General features: G+C 44.2%; 1 protein-coding gene across 1 annotated transcript in view; it reads right to left on the bottom strand.

The window, feature by feature from the left end:
* Positions 1 to 832: 832 nt before the first annotated feature.
* The window catches only part of LOC139747458 (uncharacterized), a 30,206-nt gene continuing 9,927 nt past the window's right edge, over positions 833 to 21,111 (bottom strand). The window contains exons 2-5 of the mRNA XM_071659815.1: positions 10,100 to 10,203; positions 3,492 to 3,566; positions 3,259 to 3,376; positions 833 to 3,005 (exon numbers count right to left, since the gene is read on the bottom strand). Of these exons, the coding sequence (XP_071515916.1) occupies positions 2,916 to 3,005; positions 3,259 to 3,376; positions 3,492 to 3,566; positions 10,100 to 10,200 (384 nt within the window). The 5' untranslated portion in view covers positions 10,201 to 10,203 and the 3' untranslated portion in view covers positions 833 to 2,915. The remainder of the gene's footprint in view (positions 3,006 to 3,258; positions 3,377 to 3,491; positions 3,567 to 10,099; positions 10,204 to 21,111) is intronic.

Below are 21,111 nucleotides of genomic sequence, written 5' to 3'. Positions count from 1 at the left end.
TTTCGTCTGTTTCCTTGCGCTACCTCGCAAACGCGGGAGACAGCGACAAAGTATAAAAAAAAAAAAAATATATATATATATATATATATATATATATATATATATATATATATATATATATATATATGCTGTTCACTTTAAGTATTTCAATACATATTCAGCTTCAATTATATGATATGATTTCGGAACAACATTCATCTCGTCTAAAATAGAACCAAAAGGGGATCTAATAAATTGTCAGGTTGCGAAGAAGAATGACTCTTCCGGCGATTAGGACGGTGCAAACCAATTAAAATGTAAATGGTGGGTGACAAGCAGCGTAACCCGAGCCGTCTTGAGGGTATCGTAGCATGGGCGCGCGCTGGGGATAAAGAAGCAAGATATTAGTGGCGTGTCTTGGCGAGGAGGCCCTGTTTTCCTGCGTTCAGGCACGCCCTTGGGATCTTCCAGCAGCGGTTATGTGGCAAGTATCGTATCGCTCAGGTTACACGGAAAATTACGGATTGTTTTGCACCTTGTTTTTCTAGGCATGGCTTGCTCCCCGTATGGCTTTAGAAGATTACAGACGAGTCTTTACTATTTTGTTGAAATTTCAAATAATTTTAACTTGCAGAGAACGTATGGAATGAATAATATTCACCAATGTCTTTCAGAGTTTTGATTTTTGTTATTCTGGAGGATCCCGAAAAAATGGCCTGAATTCTATGACTGTATCAGTCATTATAAGATATTAAAGAAGGCGTTTTCTGTGGAATAAGTTATAGCGAGTTGATGGGTTTTGTCTTTGATGACTGTATGTATACATTGCACAAATTAAAAAACCACAGAGGACTTTTTTTTTTTTTTTACCTATTTTGTTATTCAAGATGGTAGAGATGCTTTTAAAAGGTAACGAGGTAATGCATAACCTCAGACATTAAAACGCCGACATGCATGCGCGTTATAGATTAAAAAGTTTTTGCTTCTTAATATGACAGAGGACGGCAGCTAAGTGGTAGATAATGATAGTGTTATGTTGCTGTATAAATTCTTTTTGTAAGGTCTGGAAGAGGGTGTTTACTTTTGCAAACTAATGAGGTTTCTGCGGAGGATGAAATTGGCAGTTCAGTTCCGTAGGGGGGTTAAGAATAATTTGTATTTGAGAAAAGCAATTTACACAGTAATGTAAGAGCTATTACCTCGTTCATTGCTTTGTTTATTATTCAGAGAAGATAATTGTGTGGGTCAGAACGTACTCAGGGTTGTTCTTGTAGCCAGTATTCGGATGGAAGTCATGTATTTAAGAGATGATTAAAATGTCAGTAATGTTTGATTCTAAGTTACTAGGTAATGATAGTATTTTTAGATGATTACTGTCAGACGTACAGGTTATAGCACAGTGAACAAGATTTGCATTTCGTATGTAATGAAACATACAAAGAAGTTATTGGAAGAACGCTCGTAAAATGAATTATGCTTACAAGTGTACCTTCTGTTGTTACCAAAAATAACATTCCAGATACCACCTGTAGCTCTGCAAAAGTGCACATAAGAATTTCGTATTGAAAAATCGTAAGACGCAGCGGAGTCTGCATTTTCTATAGAATAAAACTTGTAACGAAATCTGACTACAAATAAATGTCAGCTAAATTGATGAATGTACTTTGACACCGTAAGGACTGAATATACCTTGGAATTGCAGTATAGCATTGATATGTTTTGTAACATAACCAGTGAAGTATAGTTTGGATGTGGTGAATGACATTTTATAACCAGTGAAGTACAGTACTGATATGTTTAGTAACATATCAGTAATCTCTATTACTGACTTTTGAATGAACTTTTGGGAGTTGAATTAGAGAGATTAGTTAGAAAGGACTTAGGGGCGCAGTGAAGAAGAGGAAATGAGAAGGAAAGGAGGATGAAAGGTTCGGGAGCTCAACATACCTTAGCATTTGGTAATGATGAAGATTCTTCAGTCCCAGTCATTATTTGTAGCAAAATAAGGAAAAGTACAGTATAATCAAGGTATTAATTTGTGAATTTTTCCTTTTTCGTGAGTGAATAATTCATCAAGAATAGTTGGTTAACAATCCTAGTACGGCACGAGATTATATGATTCAGTCCATCACTTTTGGGAAGTTGTATATTTGAAGTGGTTATGGCTCCGTAAAGCCTGATCATGATTTTCTTCTGTAAACAGTTAGGTACAATTTAGAGTACGCAAGAATATTTCCGATAACCCCCCATCATACAAATTTACGAACTGACATGCAAAACGCACTGATCAGTAAAATCACTGAATTATTTTACCATACTTTGACGTTTGAAATTGTGCAAATTGTACCATTGTTGCAAGTTTTGTATAAGAACTTAGCATAGCAAAAGCAAAATGAAAAAATGCTGTGACATAAGGGCTAAGGTAATCATGGTAGAAGGTTACTCTTGACTAGGATGGTCAGTTGAGTGACCATGTATGTATACATACGTGTATACATACATGTATACATACATAAGGATTGTGTCTCAGGATGGATAGTATGCTTTGAATTTCTTTTGATGGAATTTAAATATTTAATTTCAGATGAAATACTTTTTATTTTTCATGTACCTTTTACGATTATATAAATTTTATTCTTAATGTACCTTTATATATTAGTATATATTACATAGTTACAGCAGTCAAGATCCAGCTTCTATTTTCTTTGTCCTTACCCAGTAATCTGTGAGGTGTGAATATCTTTAATTTCTTTGCGTCGACTTAGGTAGGGTAAACCACTACGGACAAAGTCATCTGGGAAGCTATCACTAGAGGTGGCAGAGTACTGGCTGTGAGTTATGAGCGCGGACAATCGGCGGCCGCTCACCATGATATCACCACCTGCGGAGCCGTTGCTGGGGTCGTCCGTCCGCGCCGTGGCGTCGCTCGTAAACATTTATTTCCTGTCGGACTGAAGGCTGCGCTCGATGACCCCCAGCACGTAGGCGGGCACCTGCACCACATCGTCCCCTGCCCGAACCACCACCTGCGGGTCAGAGGTCACCGAGGTTCATACGGTATCACCAGGGATATTAATGTTTATGGGGTTTGCGAGCGGTCACAGTTAATCTCCCTGATTGTAGTGGGTCAACCATAGATTATGAGGGGTTACCAAAAGTTAAGGAATCACCAGAGAACTTGATTTTTAATATGAAATTTTAGTATAGTTAGATAATTGATTCCGCGAATTGGATATATGTTAAGATTAGACTGAACTTGGGAACATCGAAGTTACAAACCATATCCCCTTGGGGATGGGGCTCCATGACGTCATCGTAAGATTGAACCAATGGGAGGGCGTCGTCACTCTCCGCGTGGTCCCGGTAGTGAGCATTCCACTGTGTGTTTGCTAATGGGCTGCAAGAAACATTTAAAGACATCAGAGTATCTGTGCGATTATGTTTACGAATTCGAATGGTGATATTTCAGAGAGTTTATGTAGGATAAGGAGCCAGGAAGAGAGCAGACTTACCTGAATGACGCTCGCTTTTCAGTCACCATCCTCTTGGCGATGATGCCTCTGCACACAGGCGCGAAGACGTATCGTCTGGCGGGAAGGAGAGATCAGAGCTTAGCGTGTAATACACAAGACGCCTGGAGGTACATAAGCCTTATTTGTTCTTGTCAGGTTCTACCAGGTCTCTTGCTGGCACGTGGTCATGTCTTAGGGGCCTGTTCTCAGTCCTTCGTCAGATGCGTCATGGTCGTGCGTTGTGAGAGGTGCAGAGGTCATCATATTCCATTACATTTACCTTGCAGAGCACGCGCTACAAAGCACTCCATAACAAGCACACCCCTTAACACACTTTACATAACAGCACTTTACATAATAAGGCCACAGTACTTAACACAGCACATTTTACGTAAAAGCCACACACATTAAAACGCTTCATAGCACAATACACTTTACATAACACAGGAAACACTTTAGCACGCTTAACAAGACGCTATCATAACCTGTACGCATATCACAGTACACTTTTACGTAACAGCACACTCTTCACAACGCACTTAATACCGTACTTATCACAACACACTCTGCACAGCAGCACAATACAGCATTCACTTTGCACTACAGCCTTTAACATCACGCATCACACTTCACAGCATTCATTCCTTCAGACACCCAACAGCACATACCTTACATCACAAATCACGACACGTAAGTCATATACGTTTGTAGCAGTTCCTGTGGTGCACATATTTAGAGACGCATCTCACAGCACATCTCAATATTCGTTACACAGCATATAGCAGGTCACAGCATCTGGCAGAAGACCTAACACAGCACAGACCCTGCAGCACTTATACCACACTTTACAGCAATAAACCTCTCAGTAACACATCACTGAAAACCTCACAGCAAATGATCTCGTAGTCCACAGCACATACCTCATTTTACTCAGTTGATGCCTCGCTCTGAGAACTCTCATCAAACTACACAGGACAACGCACAGCACATAGTGCAGATGGCTTGAGAGGCTTCACAGCATACAGTACTGATGGCATCATAGACTCCTCAGTATACGGTACGGATGATGTCGCAGGCCCCACAGCGTACGGTACATAATAATACCAGAGGCTCCACAGCATACGGTACAGATGGAAGTCAAAAGCTCCACAGCGTACGGTACAGATAGCGTCGGAGGCTCCACATCAACAAGTATAGGTGGGACTTGAGGCTCCTCCACGGGACCTGACTCACAGCACACAGCACCGGAGGTGGCAGAGGCTCCACAGCACACAGCCCGTCCCGACAGTTCATTATGGAACCATAAAGTGTTGCTCCTCAAAAAGCAGGGCGGCCGATGCGGCCAACAATATAGCCAGGCTATGTATACATACCGTGTGTACACGCCGCCACGATAATTACCTCGTGTCCATACGCACAGGGACCCTGTGTATGTACACTTGCCAGGCCAAGTGCCCTGTAGGCATACACGTACATGCACACACACCCTCTCACGCAACTACACGCAACAAATTTGTGCGGTGATAGATGTTTTAAAGACGCACTCAGATTCCATAACGCAGGCACAAGGCATTACTGTATTAGATTTTTTTGATGTCTTTGTCATTAGGGCGTACAGAGTTATGTACCAACTGTGAGGTGTAGTGAGAGAGGTGACGGACAGAAAACCAGTTGAAGCAAGGAAACACAGGTACATATTTTGGAAGAGACATTAGTGTCAAGGAGAGGCAGATCCGGTGGCATGAGGAGGCCCATGAAGGAGCTAGACTTCCACAAAGTTCATGGTCCAGATGGCATCACACTAATCGTACGGTAGAGTGATTGGGTAATTCTTGTAAAACCAGACCAGAGGTAAAATGACGTCTTCCTTCATGACTTCAGTGTCCCAACAGAATAGAGAAAGCGTACTTAGTGCCTCTATGCATATAATGGTGTCAAGAGTAGTAGACGTGATCAGCTTCAGAGTAATGCAACAAGAATAGTACTAAACCTGAGTGGCTTTAGCTACATAGAGAAGGGAAAGCTCCTCAGTCTGCCCAGAATGGAAGAAAGGTATAAAGGATACGATTCCATATGAACGTTCATATTAGTCACGACGAAGTTAACTTGGAACATTTCTCTTATGTCAGAAGAGACGCCCAGAACCAGAGGACAAGTCTGGAAGTTACAGGCTAGGGAAGTTCCTTTAGCCACAGAGTTGTAGGCTAACGGATCAAGCAAGGCAGGACGTAAACGCAACGATCGTTGGAAGATATAAAGGGAGCACCACGGGTGTAAAGTCCCCTCCTGGGATACACAGAAGTAATAGCACACACACACACACACACACACACACACACACACATATGGAAGTTCTTCGTACGCTTACACACCCTTATGTATACATGAGTAAATTCCATTGCTATATCATCATCGCGTCCACCACCACCATCATACTAACCCACACCACCACCACCACACCTCCCCACCACCACTTTGACCAGTGAGGCATCGTGATGGGCCGGTAACTTAGGGGAATACACTGCCTTCGGGTGAGTGTGTCTGGAAGGGACTCACAGCTTGCTCGCTGGCCTGGTAAATGACTCTTCCTTACTGGATGGAGCCTAAAAGTAGTTGGACGATGAGCGTCGGATGGCCCCCTACCCACATCTGTTTTATATTAAACATAAAGCGTGTGAAAGTGGCAGTTTGGGAGGGGTTATTTAAGTTTTGAGCCATGGTGGAACCGGTGTAATGGTAGATTTTTGAAAGCGGAGGATGTGTGAGTGAATGTTTTTACCTCTTTGTGCATACAGAGGGGACTTAACACTCGTGGGGTTCCCTCCTCTTTCTCCACCTTTTTCCATTGTGTAGTTTTGCACTTTCTAGTGGCAGTGGTGTTTACTTCCTCTTCGTTTCCACTGGTCCACAACTCTGTTGCTAAGAAATCCCTACACTACCTCATGTCCCTTCTTACATTTCCTCACGTCCCTTTATGAATAACTTACATCCCTCCTTACACTTCCTCATGTCCCCCTATGCATTTCCTCATGTCCGTCCATACACTTCCTCCACACTTATCTTTTTCCTGTCTCACAGTTGTCTCCTGTTGCTCTGGACGTTCATATCACCATTGAACACTTCTTTCTTAGCCTTTGTCACTGTGGCCTTATAGAAACTTATATGTAGTTATGTTTCCCTTCATTCTTCCTTCTCCCAGTGTGGGCAGATCGAGGGATTCCCTCCGTTCGTCGTAATTCGTTCCATTTGAGATGTTGTACCCTTTTTTTTTCTCCCTTCTCAGCGGTTCTGTGTGGCTCCTCAAAATAAGACCAGATTATTGCTGTATGATCCAGCTTTGGGACGATTACATTTCGTGTACATTATTTTTTTTCTCATCATATCAACGCCCATGAATGTAATTATGAGACTGACCAGCAATATATGTTTTGCCCTTCTCACGATCCTGATCACATGATGGTGACCAATTCGGCGAGACATTAACGCCTAGATCCCCCGATATGGTACCAACTGTCGGGTGTTCTTAAAACCATCATCACCTTTATGGATTTTCCTTTTTCCAGAGTTAGCCATTTGTCAGACCACTGCTACTTTGCAATATTTTCCACTCCTTGATACTTCTCGTTTCTTTCATGATTGTAGTAGCGTCGTGAGCAGTTTTAGCGTCAACAATCATGTTCATGTATAAGCTATATGGATAGATAATTGCATAGATAAGACTGATGACAAATAAAGACAATGGATAAAGAATGTCAACTTTAAACGTACATTTGATGTGCAAATATTTCACTCACGTACAGGAAAGATGGTCACCTGTACATTGATGTTAGCTCGTACCTTTACTTGATGAATTCTATGTCGTTTTCATTGCGTATGTCGCTCTCTTTCCCACGAGCACGTAGGAGCACGTACGGCGATATTGTATCATTAAGATTATATAACCTCGGGACTCTGTTCTATGGAGGGGCTCGCGCTACTTAAAGGCTGCTCTACTCCCAGTCAGTAGCAGGGGAAATGATGGACACCTTTAGAGTGAGAACAGACAACGATGCAGCCTCGCCAAAGGTGTCTTTTCACCCGCGGCGTAGTGCGGTAACACCTCTGCGTTACACAAATATAGAATGGTCTCGCCTTAACACATGCAGCCATCTCACCTGTCCGCCTATAATCATTTCACATCGCCACATCACATGCACACGTATAGTAATTATCCGTCATTATTCATCTTTATCTGCTTCTCATTATCTCGTCTCTCGTGCAGTATAGATATATATACAATGACCTTGGCTATAGTGGGAGACTCTAGTAAGGCAAGGTAGGGAGGGGTAGGTAGTTGGTGGGAGGGAGGGGGGTGTTTGATAGGGAGGGAGTGGGGAGGGGGCTTGTAATTACAGGTAATAAGTTGCAAAGTCAACAGGATGCTCTTTTATAGAGGGGTGGGGAGGGAGGAGAGGGGAAGGTTAGGGGGGTATTGTGTGGTGTCACAGCGTTGTTCTGGAAGGGGGGTAGGGAGGGAGGGAATGTGACTGGCCATGGGATGGGTTGGAGGGGGTTGGTGTGAGGGGCTGGGTGATGGGAGTGCGATGGGTGATAAGGCCCCCCCGAGAGTGAAAGGGGGAAGTGTTGGGGTGGACAGTGCTTCCCTTTCCTGGTGTGTGCGTTTTGTCGACCCCTTTTTTTCCTGGGCCCCTCCTACCCCTTCATCTCTCTCTCTCTCTCTCTCTCTCTCTCTCTCTCTCTCTCTCTCTCTCTCTCTCTCTCTCTCTCATCAATAGGCTTAGAATACAATTAATCCTGGCGACCGTGATATACGGCAAACATTATATGTTCTAATCGGATGATGAATACATTATCTTATTAATTTTTCTTTTTTCCTCCTCCCCCTGTTAGTTACCTGTGGCTACTCTGGTGAGCCAGGTCTGACGTGCGCCCTTTGTTACTGGCCCATGAGATAATCGCTGGTCTATCCAAAGAAGCCTTTCTCCTACATCCTCCTGGATCTGCAGATTAATTTTTGGCAGTCTTATGTGGCAGATAATGATTCATGCATTTTGGCAGTTTGGAAGCACTAAATCCACCCAACTTGTTTTATTTCGTGCTCTTGGCCTGCCTTGGTGGTTGCAGTGTGATTGAAGTCTAGAAGACTTGTTGTGTATGACCCTTGTTACGTATGACCCGCCTTGCATACAAAGCATGACCTCTTCCCTCTGCACTCATGCTGCCTCCCAGCTAGGTACTTCTTCCTCAGTTATGCATCTGCTGATATCCTGGTTAACCTTTCCCGGAGTTTATAGATCACGCTTGTCGGTGATAACGGCCGGTAGTGTAGCGGATTTTCTCTATCGTCTTTATTATAAATGGGAACAACATCTGTTTCTTCCGCTCCTTTGGCACTGATCCCTTACTATAATGGCCACACGCCACGTGTCTACTAACCTGATTCCTTCATATGAGTGTGTGTGTGTGTGTGTGTGTGTGTTTTTTCCCCCGAGGTTGGTTGTACGGAATGGAATGTGAGCCATTCCCTTGATCGTAACAATTGAGAGAGGTTTACAGTACGACAAGATTATTAAGCTTCAGCAGAATATTACAGGAAGCCGTATTGTATCACATAATTACCTGCTCTCAGGTCGTCTTCATATACAACACTCTGGTTTTCCTGTAATTAATCCCGTATCCCTGACGGATCTGCCTGAGGTCATATGAATCCTTGATTTCGAAGGTGCCGCTGGCCGATATCTTTCGACGTTCATGCCGGTATGTCATATACTGAAGGGGTTCAGACCACTCTGGCTTTTGTGCCAGTGTGTGAATGCTCGCAAGTCTCATTTTTCTTTTGCAGTTGTGTTCAGCAGTTGAAGAACGTGATCTTGTGGTGTTAGGGCTTTTTAGGGTGGGCAGGTAATTCACTCTGGGAGACAAGTGGGAAGGTTGCACGTCATGGGGGAGTGTGGAGGTGGTGGACGTGTTGATAGGCCACAGTCCAGACCAACATCGTCTCGCATCCCTCGCCGTCATCTGGCTCCATTTTCAGTCTGTCGGATTAAATTTCGGCTTCGGATCCTTTTTTTTTTTTTTTTCTTATCGGAATGACCTCTTCACCTTGCTGACCGGATTACATATTAAAAGGTTCAGATCCCATTCCCGGGCCGCGTACTGCACGCCCATGATACAGTGCATGCCGCTGCAGCAGGAAATTTGGTGTAGATCTGTAGAGCCAGCCGGGACACTTCAGTGCAACAGGAGCAGTAGGCCTGGAGTTTGCGGGAGAGGGACGTTAAAAATTCACTGGAGGCCACAGAGCCTACTTAAAGATTGGAGCCCACAAGGACTGTCTGGTCAACTGAAGGCTTAAGACTCGTTGGAACTGTAATTCCTCAAAGACTCATAAGACCTCATTAGCTGAAGAGCTGATTATAGGACTGCAAATGCCGTCTAGAGCATATGTGAGCAGAAGGCTCTGCTGAAGGTCTAGAGCTTGTAAGAGCAGCAGGATCTGCTGGTCTAGAACGTGTAAGAGCAGCTTGATAAACATATATATTGACTGCTGGAATACACACTGAAACATTGGGACGTGTTAGAAGGTGGAGGAGGAGGTAGGTACTTACCGACAGTCGACGGCGTGGGTGAGGGCGACGAGGCAGGCGAGCGTGGCCAGCCCCACCACCACTGTCTGGAGACTCACACGCACGCGGGCACCGGCGGCCATTGTCTGTGGGTGGGTGGAAAAGATCTCATGTAAAGGATCGTTCCTAACAGTAACACACTGGTACACCACATAAGTAATTACACACAAGCGCTCTCTCTCTCTCTCTCTCTCTCTCTCTCTCTCTCTCTCTCTCTCTCTCTCTCTCTCTCTCTCTCTCTCTCTCTCTCTATCTATCTATCTATCTATCTATCTATCTATCTATATATATATATATATATATATATATATATATATATATATATATATATATATATATATATATATTTATGATATATATGTGCGTGTGTGTGTGTACGTACAGTGGAGGTGTTGTTTGGGATATGTTATCAGTTTATTACTGTGTTCATAAGTTTCCTCTCTACATGTTCACCTAGGGACAGAAAAAGGCCATGAACTAAAGCTCAGAAGATAGAGTGTTTACTTCGTGATTTGGGCTATAACCCTATGGACTGCCAGGGTCATTAAGGTCATCACTATCAATAACCACAAGCCAAACATTTTTGAACACCTCCCCGTCAGTTGTTATAGGTTTTATTTTTACGTACATTCTCGCTGAGTAAATAGTTCTCGGTAGATGATGATGCTCATCATCTGATGATGAGTCCCGTACGCTATTTCTTGCTCCTAAGTGGGACTCAGGTTCCAGGAATAGGGATCCATGCGCCCGAGTTTACTTTACAATATTAGCGTTATAGAATCATGTCTTTGAATATATATATAGAGTAAATATGTCAGTTTAGTATATATATATATATATATATATATATATATATATATATATATATATATATACCAGAGTAATTTCTGTTAGTTTCCAGTATATATTGAAAGGGGATTAATGATCAGTTTTTCTACTTCGTGTTTGTCTTATGGTTTGGCTTCGGGCTAAAATCACCTCTCCCAAGTGATGACCATTAAACCCAACACCATGCATAATGAGGAGTAAATGCAAATGTTCGTGAAATATATTTGACGAGTGGAGCGGATTTTCAGATTTGAAAATAGCGATGAAACTACTATTAATATTACTACTACTACTACTACTTCTACTACTACTACTACTGCTGCTGCTGCTGTTAATCATGATAATGATTCCTCTTCTCTTATGATTGTCCAAATGTTATTATAATTATTATTGATTATTATTCATAGTAATATTTTTTTCTGTTGTTTCTTTAAATGTGTTGCTTTTGAGGATAATGCTCTGAAGAGTCGCGTTCATTTCGTATTAAACTGACATCCTCTTGTGATGGTCGATGTGTGTACATATCTGCACTTAGTTCGAGCCCCTCCTTCATGTCCTCTCATTTACGGAGAGCAATGAGTTTCCTCCAGCAGAACCTGCGTGAGCGTTTCCAGCGAGGGTAAGCCGCTGTTGTGATATTCAGTAAAATGAACTCCCGTCGCCGCTCGTTTGATTTATCTAGTCACCTTATTTCCGTCGTTCTTAACGGCCTAACTGTCTTTCCCTTCACCCAAGGTGACCTTCGTTAGGGATCATACCATATCGGTTACTGTTTGGTAAATAGTATCAGTGTGTAGACAGGAAATGGGAATCAAGGATCTTGCATTTCATTGAATAGAAAACGGGAATAGGAGAGATGGCTATGATTGTCGTCTACTGGCATCCTAGCTGAATCCAAGGCTTCCTGCTCATCTTCCCTTTGCTGTCTTGACTTTTAATTTTCTACCTCACCACAGTAAGCCTCTGTGTGATCTGCCCTAAGCCGTCGGGGTCTTTAGGTATTCGTTAGAAGGTAAGGTCAGGCAGGATCTTCGCATGTATCAGATGTAATACGATGGGCAGCTTGTGATACTATGAATGCCGGGGTATTGCACCTTCCATCAGAGAATGAGAGGGGTGGAATATTTTCTTCGTGTTTTGCATTTATATTAATAGTTTCAAAATTGACTGGTGTAGACCCCGTTCCTAATGGATGTGAGACGAAGGGTATTCACGTACTTGTAATGGAATAGCCAATTCCTCATTAGGGGCAATCATAGCCTAGCGGTTAGCGTTCTCGACTACCACGCAAAAGGTCCTGTGTTCGAGTCCTGGCTGTTGATGGTATTTGTCCTCTGAAAGTGCATGTTCATATGCTATATATATATATATACGGGATTTTTTTTTTATCTGGGTGATTTTAAGGGATTTTCTGTGATTTCCAGGTGACACGAAAGGATTTACTGGAGACTCAGACCAGTTTAAGGGTTTCAGATCATCTTAAGATCACATAATTTTCCTGTAAGTAGTAAAGAGATTTATTCTTATTCATGGGTTACAAAATGGAAATGATCACATAAGGTTACATACGGGAATCTGCCTGCATCCCCAGGCAGTTGTTAGTTTGTGATGGTCGTTGGATGGTGAGAGTCGTTAGGTCGTGAGGGTTGTTGGGTGTCGGGAGATGCGCGGCTTTGGTGGTGTAGATGGATTAAGGGGGAGGGAGGTAGGTCGGGTTGTTAGGGCGCAGAGGGAGTCAGGAGAGGTACGGGGTCACGTGGCGTGGTGGAAGGGACGGGGATGTCGCGCTTGGAGGTGGAGGGAGGAGATGGTGGTAAGGAGGAGGAGGAGGAGGTGAAACATGACACATGAGACAAGCATCCAGTAAGATCCGCCCAGGCAGGCAGGCAGGTAGGCACGCACCTTCCGCGGTAGAAGATGGCTTAAGTTACTCTGGGAAATATAACCGTACCTCGAGACGTTGGACGTCAACAAGGCGATTAACGTGAGGAGGGTGAGGCGTCAGGAGCACCTCACGGCTCGTTGCCGCGTGTTTTGCTCAATTTTTGACGCACCTTTAATGCTACTTTGTAATCTGGCGGAGAGAATATTGCGGTATGTTGAATGTGGGATGTTGTTGCGTACAGGAGTGCCATAGTCTCTCTCTCTCTCTCTCTCTCTCTCTCTCTCTCTCTCTCTCTCTCTCTCTCTCTCTCCCATGCTCTGCTAAGGATGACGTTCCGACACAAGGATGTTATCCTGTCGAAACACACGAAGGTCTTTCACTTTTTTGCCGTCTGTTTTCGACCCTGTTGCTGCGACTGATGCTGCACAGGAAGAAGACAATCTCTGGCTTTCGGTTCATGGTGTTAAACGACGAAAAATATTTCTACTTCAGTTGAGCCTATTTTTTTTTCCCTAATATCATTATAATGACGAGGACTCCCATAATATATATTCGTCTGTGGCATGATGGCAAGAAACAGTACCTGCTTGTACTTCGGACGAGATTTTGTAGATCGCAGGGCTTCGCTTGCCGAAAAAAAAGCTTAAATTTACGAAGAGCGAGTCATGTAAGTTACGTTTGGTCAAGTGTTCTTATGTGCGAGATAGGGGGGATTGTGTTTGTTGACTGAATACCAGCATCTCAAGTTGTAGGTGAGGCTGCGAAAAAAGAAAAAAAAAGCAGCAACCTGGACCAAAGGAGTGAAACTTAACAGCCAGTGAAGTATCGGGTTCACTGCGCTGTCGTTACCAAAGCTCTCGATACCCTGGTTCGTGGTCGCCTGCCACCTACTACCACAGAGAGAGAGAGAGAGAGAGAGAGAGAGAGAGAGAGAGAGAGAGAGAGAGAGAGATCGTTATGTTACATGTAGACCCTCATAGGCTTGGCGACAGTAAGTGACAGTCTTAGTAATGGCTGGCCAATCCGTTCGATTATCAGTTGCCGATACTCGTCAGTAACAAGTCCCCGGATGTCACTACCCGCGGTTTAGTACCCCGTCAACAGGCGCCACCCTCACAGTCGTGCGCTGGTCCTCTCCACCAGTCCCCGGGTCTTGAGGGAGAGAGGGATGGGATGGGGAGGAATACTGGAACACACCACTTGATGATTTCAGGTGAACCTTGGAGTCTCACATGGGATACATCTATCATCTAGAGAGATGTGTTGTTTTTACGGTAACTGAGATGGCACTGGCATATGGCTATTATCATATACATGTACATATACGTACCAAAGCCTAAGACCACATTGTCATGCGTAAGGAAAGCTTAACAATCGTAGATGACAGTGTTCGTTGTGTGACGCGGAGTGATCCTGCTCTATCTACCTGTGATATTAGAAATGTTCATCGTATAAATAACATCCCGGGAGGTGCGCGCCAGCCAGTATCCATATGAGGTAAAGGATAAATGATCCGCTAATCCGAGCTGCCACAGCCTCCAGTGAAGCGGTAGACTGCAAGTGGCTCCAGCGAGTGCCTTTAGTAAAGGCAGTACGAGCGTATAATCTCCTTGTCGGTGTAGCGTGAGCGGTTCGGTCATTGTTCCCTTCCGCCGGGCTCACCTTGTCTAAAGAAACTGGCGTCTTGTTTAAGGTTAGGAGCGGAGATGAAGGGTGAGGGGAGGAGGATAGCTCGGCGGACGAGCAAACCAGGTTTGAAAGTCAAATCTGGGCCGCTGAGGAGGAACAGCCACTAGGGCTGCCCACGCCGCCCTTGGCCTGCCTTTGTGGTCGCTCTCGCACATTCTCATCAGCAGCGCTGGCTGAGGGAGGAGGGAGAAAGAGAGTGTACTTACCTGCGACGTGCCTGGGACGAGAATTTCTGAGAGAGAGAGAGAGAGAGAGAGAGAGAGAGAGGGGGGGGGGGTGGTAGTACCTCTGCCTGTTAATAAGGGTACGTTATATGTCAGACTCCATGACCTCAGTAACAAGGGATATATATATATATATATATATATATATATATATATATATATATATATATATATATATATATATATATATATATATATATATATATACTTTAAAGGTAAAAAGGGACCCGAGAGATTGTTAAGAGACAGAAAGGTGAAATAAATCGGAAACTAGCAAATTCATCTTCGAAGATCAACGCGCTAAAGAAAGTGCAAATGTATTAGGTACAGGTCTCTCTGTTTCTTGTGTACACTCTTTACTTGTACACTTTTTGCACGTGTATGCATGTGTCTATCTGTCTGTCTGTCTGGGTATGGAGTTAGGTTTAGGTAACATTTATACTTTCATTAGATATCATCAAGAATTCTAGAAAGGCATAAAAAAATCCCGTGTAGCCTCATTAAACTTACAAACTTTTCATGGGATACAAATTCACAAACGCGTTGTAGTCTTTCAAAACTTTTGAAATTGTAGCTGGATTTTTCTGTTTATATCTTCTCTTGTTACGACGTTTAAAAAAAAAATTATAAATGTACCTGACGCGGGGGAGAATTTATCTCCACATAATAAAAAGTTCCTCATTACGTTCAGAATTGACAGCATTCATGCCAAAGTTTACGAACAATATCTGGGAAAAATTTCTGACACCTTGAGTTTGAGATCTGAGTGTGAGTTGTGTGTAGTGCTTCTGACTGAAATGGAGTGGTGGCAGCCCCGACTGTACATAACAAGTTGTACCCCACGTTAACTGATAAGGGAAGGGCCTGATGTCAGTCCATCGTAACCATGGGTTATGCAGTCCTACGTAAGTGGTGACGGATTCGAAAACAGTTAGCAGCCCAGACACTGGCTGGGTGTTGGTATCCCTGAATGTGCGGTTCTGATGGTAACCCCCGACTGTACATGCAGGCTGCGACAGCCCTGATTTGGTGTGGACCTATTGGCAACCCTGGATGATCCACGGGAGGGAGGCGACGACCATGGGGACGACGGCGGGAGGGGGGACGACGACCACGAGAGGGAGACGACGACCATGGGGACGACCGCAGGAGGGAGACGACGACCATGGGGACGACCGCAGGAGGGAGGCGATGATCATAGGGACGACTGGGGGAGGGAGGCGACGACCATGGGGACGACCGCAGGAGGGAGGCGACGACCATGAGGGACGATCGCGGGCGGGTGGTGGTGGGACTGGTGACAAACCAGGCTGAGGCGACGCTCAGTCCTCTCCCGGGAAATCCAGCCTAGACTTTCAGAGACTCTCTCGAAGAATATCAATGTTATCAATACTGATTAAGTGTGTGTGAGGGTCGTCGTGAGGGGGTTGTCCTCCAACTATTCCCCCCTCCCTCCTTACTTATGTGTGAACCCCACAGCTCTTATGTTCTGAGCTTATCACATAACGTACCTACTGTGTTTTGAACCCACTACGCAGCTGAGGTCTTCCATTGAGTAGTGTGGTATTACAGCACAGCAGACGCCGGTGATGTCAGGTCATGACACAGAGTATAGCTCGCTCGCTTCTTTCTCTCTCCCCAGCCGTCTCTCTCTCTCTCTCTCTCTCTCTCTCTCTCTCTCTCTCTCTCTCTCTCTCTCTCTCTCTCTCTCTCTCTCTCTCTGCCGCTCACCATTACTCACAGCGGGCGGCCTGCACGTGTGTCCCCAGGTGATACAAATACCGTGGGGGACGGGATGGGGGAACCATACTGGTGTAACCAAGGCAGGAAAGTACATACACACAGAGGGAGCTGCACTGGGGGAGCTAGCCACACGGGCGGGAGACATAATAGGGGAGCCACGTACGATGAGGTCAGAGGAAGGGGAAGTCACGACAGGGGAGCCACACAGTGGGCTAATACAGGAGGTGGCAGAAGTCATGTAAGTTGAGGACTAGAATTCGACTCCACAAGGAACCGTACGAATATAACCACTGTGGGAGAACCAGAAATAAGGGAGATATGACAACAATGGGAGAGCCAGAAATAAGAGATATAACCACAGTGGGAGAGCCAGAAATAAGGGAGATATGACCACAATGGGAGAGCCAGAAATAAGAGATATAACCACAGTGGGAGAGCCAGAAACAAGGAAGATATACAAAGGAAGCTAATAAAGCCTCGGGTGTCAATGAGCTACCGAGGGATACACGATTCATAAAAGAGGCTCTAGGTAGGTCTGTGGCTGGAGTTAGTGCAGCCAGGGTTGGACTGAGGTTGGAAAAGGATGGTGGTGGTGGTGTTGAACTTGGGGATAGCTTCTGACGTGGGTATAGGGAGTCAGGATCTGCTTTAGATTAGAACTATCGCCATACTAGGCTCAGGGTTAGGGCCAAGGTTAAGACCAGGGTTGGTTGGTTCACGTTAGGGTTCAGATTGGGTCAAGCTCGATCTAAGGCTGGGAGTCAGACTTAGCCCAAGATTGGAGTCAGGCTCAGACCAAGACTAGGGTCAGGCTCAGGCCAAGGATGGAGTCAGGCTCAGGCCGAGGCTAGGGTCAGGCACAGGCCAAGGCTGGTATCAGCTTCAGGCCAAGGCTGGGGTCGAGCTATGGCCAAGGCTGGAATTAAAGGCTGAGCCTGGGGTTATTATACTAAGGCCAAAGCTGGGATCAGACTCACGCCAGGGCTGGAAGTAGATTGTATGCCTGGGGTCAAGCTAAGGCCAAGACTGGCGGGCAGGATTCCCCTACGTCTCCCAGGACTAATCACTTAATGGAAGAGCGACACTCGGGTTTCTGTTTGTTGCCAGTCTTGGCCCGAAGCTAATCCCCCAGCAACATCATCATGTCTTGCTCCACAACCCCCTTGGCCTTTCCCCCTTGCCACACCCCCTTTGGCCTCCCTCCTCGCCACACCCCTTAGCCTGTCCTCTTGCCATACTCCCTTGGTCTGTTCCCTTGGCTTGTCCCCTTGTTCTAACCCCCTTATCCGCTCCCATTGCCACACACTCCTTGGCTTGTCACCTTGCCTCCATGCTCACTGCTCCTTTCTTCCCCTTTTCTACCCCAGATATCGCTTCCTCTTGTCCAGACACCTTGATTTGCTTCCCCAGTCACTTAGCTGACCTGCTTAGAGAATACCATTAACTGATTTATGATCATATTGACTGGTTCATAATTATACTGTGTGGTATTGAGCACTGTTGACTGATTTATGGTCATATTGACTGGTTTGTGGTCATATTGACTGATCTCTGGTCATACTGACTGGCTTATAGTCATACTGACTTGTTTGTGGTCATATTAACTGATCTTTGGTCGCACTGACTGGTGTATGGCCATACTGACTGATCTCTGGTCATACTGACTGGTTTGTGATCATACTGACTGGTATGTGGTCATCAGTGAATACGTTAGACTGCATATGTCATAGTCTCATAGTCTTGAAGTCTCGTTGTTCATAGTCCATTGTACAAGTCCCATCCACTAAGTCTAATGAACTAAAGTCCACTGAGTGACTTGTAGTATTTCAGGCTATTCAGTGTCTGTGTTGAGACTTCATTTGTTCTGCTTGTTTTTACTCGAACTCATGATTTCATATGAATGAACTTATGGATATTAACTCGCAGTGTTTGATTTAGTCTTCATGGGGAAAGTGCCTCAGTTTATGTTTAGCTGTTGTGTCCAAGAAATTGAGTCCTGTTGCTGAAGACTCACTGGTTAAGTTGGTTTAAGCCCCTGTTTATTAAGTCCATTTTCTCAAACACCTTTTGTCTTAAAGGTTAAGTTTGCTGTTGAATTGCTATCTTCGTGTATTGAGAATTAAGTCCCCATATTTCGCTTTAGTAAGTCCTGCTGTTGTAAATTTTAATCGTTATTGTTATAGTTTGTTCTTATTGGTGTAGAGAGAGAGAGAGAGAGAGAGAGAGAGAGAGAGAGAGAGAGAGAGAGAGAGAGAGAGAGAGAGAGAGAGAGAGGATTTGGTCTGAGGGGTATATCACTTAAATTCTGATATGAAAGTAATAATTGATCTGAAGGGTCTAAACGCTTCAAGCTGCCACTTGAGAGTCAGTGAATCTCAATAAAAGTACAAACTCGAGAGACGGATTGTTGCGAGTTAAGCCGCGAACTTCAGCCATTTGAGGTCGCGCTGTAAACACTTCACCTCCCGACTGCCGGGGACACATGCAGAGCAACGCAGCTTCCGGGGAAGACAAGAAAAAAAAAAAGGGGGCAAGATACTGCACTCATGATACACAGTTTAGTCCCGGTCTCTTTCAACACATTTTATCTAACGATGTCAAACCCTGTGAGTTCTGGCAGCCGATCGTGGAAATATTTCTGTTTTGAGGTTTCGTTTTTTTCGCTGCCGATTGATTATATTTATTAACGAGTTGTGGTCGAGTCAAGGGGTCACCGAAGCAGTTTATCTCGTGAGATGACATCAAAATGAGGTGATGGACGAACGATATGTACCAAAATTGATATAACAGCATGTAACGGAAACACATACAGGAAAATCAAGCGAGTTATGGCAAGAGTTGATGACGAAAGTGTTTTTTTTTATGTGTTTTGTAACGGCAAAGATGGTTTAGAGGATAAACATGGCGGAATCCTTAGGTTTGTAAGATCTCATCCATTATAAGACTTCCGTGAACTGAACTGGAGATATGATCTATAATCATGACACTTCTGTTATATAGCAGGTAAATGGCAAGGGTCAGATGCGTCTCGGTTAATCCCCACTGGCTAAGAACGCCCACTGCCATGAAAATGGGAAAAAAAAGAATTATTTATAATGGTGCATTATATGTAATGAGGGGAGAAGCCGTAGGGCCCAGCAGCAATAAACTGACCGGAAGAGGATGCTCCGGTGTGTGTGTGTGTGTGGGTGTGTGTGTGCATGTGGGTGTGTGTGTGTGTGTGTGTGTGTGTGTGGGTGTCTTATGATGGAAGTATGTGCGATTATGTTTCTGCGTCTGTGTAAATACTTATTTGTATTGTACGGGGAAGGAATTATACACCCGTGGTGCCCCGTTGTTTAAGCTTTCTCGTATGTATGTGCGAGATGGCGATAGATAGACAAGAGACAGAGAAGATAGCTTGAGGAAATTTCAATGCAGATAAACAAAGAGAATAAGGGTAAACCATGGGAAGATATAGTGAACGAGATACCACGAGACAAGACATTTTTTTTTTTTTTTTTTAGATAAAAGCAGAAAAAATAACGAAAGAAGTGACACCAGAAATATTACGAATATCAGCAGGATCACCAATGACAGAAAACGGAAGCCATGGGGGGGGGAAAAAAAGAAAATAACATCAGGCAGAAAATCTAGGGAAGAAAAGCGTAACGACATGAATCATAAAGACGTTGACGCAGTGTCTCATTATTATCTAAAACAAATGTGTTATCGTCAGAAAAGAAGAAAATATCCAATACTCTAGATATGATGTCGTCTTGGGGGGGAAAATACCAATTTAATTTCCTGGGGAGTCGTTCCCTATCGCTGGCATCTTGTATTTTCCTGCTTACTATGTGACCTTACTGTGACCCAGACTTAGTCTACTCTGTGACCTTACCGTGACCCCAGAGTTAGTCAGTTGTGTGACCTTCCTGTGACCCACTTAGTCTACTCTGTGACCTTACTGTGACCCAGACTTAGTCTATTGTATGACCTTACTGTGACCCAGACTTAAGTCTCCTGTGTGGCCTTACTGAATGACCTTTATGTGCCCCATAGCTTGTTTATTCTATGACTTATGTGCCACAAATTTAGTAAGTCTACTGTGACCTGCTGTTAAACAGCTGTTTGACCAAGGATAGAACAAAACCGTGTGACCTGGGGATAGCCTATTGTGTGATCCGAAGAAAGTCCGTGGTGAGTGAAGCCAATCTCCATGACCTTTCATCATTTTTTTTCTTTTTTGTGTGTGTGTGTGTGTTTGATCAAACAGTTTACAGTATGTGACCTGGAGGTAAAATCAACCCTGTCACCCCGAGATGAACTGTGTGACCTGAACTTAAACTGTTCCTATGACCCAAATGTGACCTGGAGGTAAAATCAACCCTGTCACCCAGAGATGAAGTGTGTGACCTGAACTTAAACTGTCCCTGTGACCCAATATTTGAGTGAGCTAATTGTGTATTTGGAGTTCAGCTCTACTGTGTGACCTAATGTCTTCGTCTGTATGACATGGAGTGAAACTATTGTGTGGCGTGACATATACTACATGACTCTGATCGTACCTTATTTTTTTCATTTTCAGAGACAAAAGAGGAAAAAATGACTCTCTGATATGTCAGTTTAGACCGATAGAAAGTATT

The sequence above is a fragment of the Panulirus ornatus genome, chromosome 68 (assembly GCF_036320965.1).
Source record: "Panulirus ornatus isolate Po-2019 chromosome 68, ASM3632096v1, whole genome shotgun sequence".
Lineage (NCBI taxonomy): Eukaryota > Metazoa > Arthropoda > Malacostraca > Decapoda > Palinuridae > Panulirus > Panulirus ornatus.
This window is presented reverse-complemented; position numbering and strand designations above follow the sequence as displayed.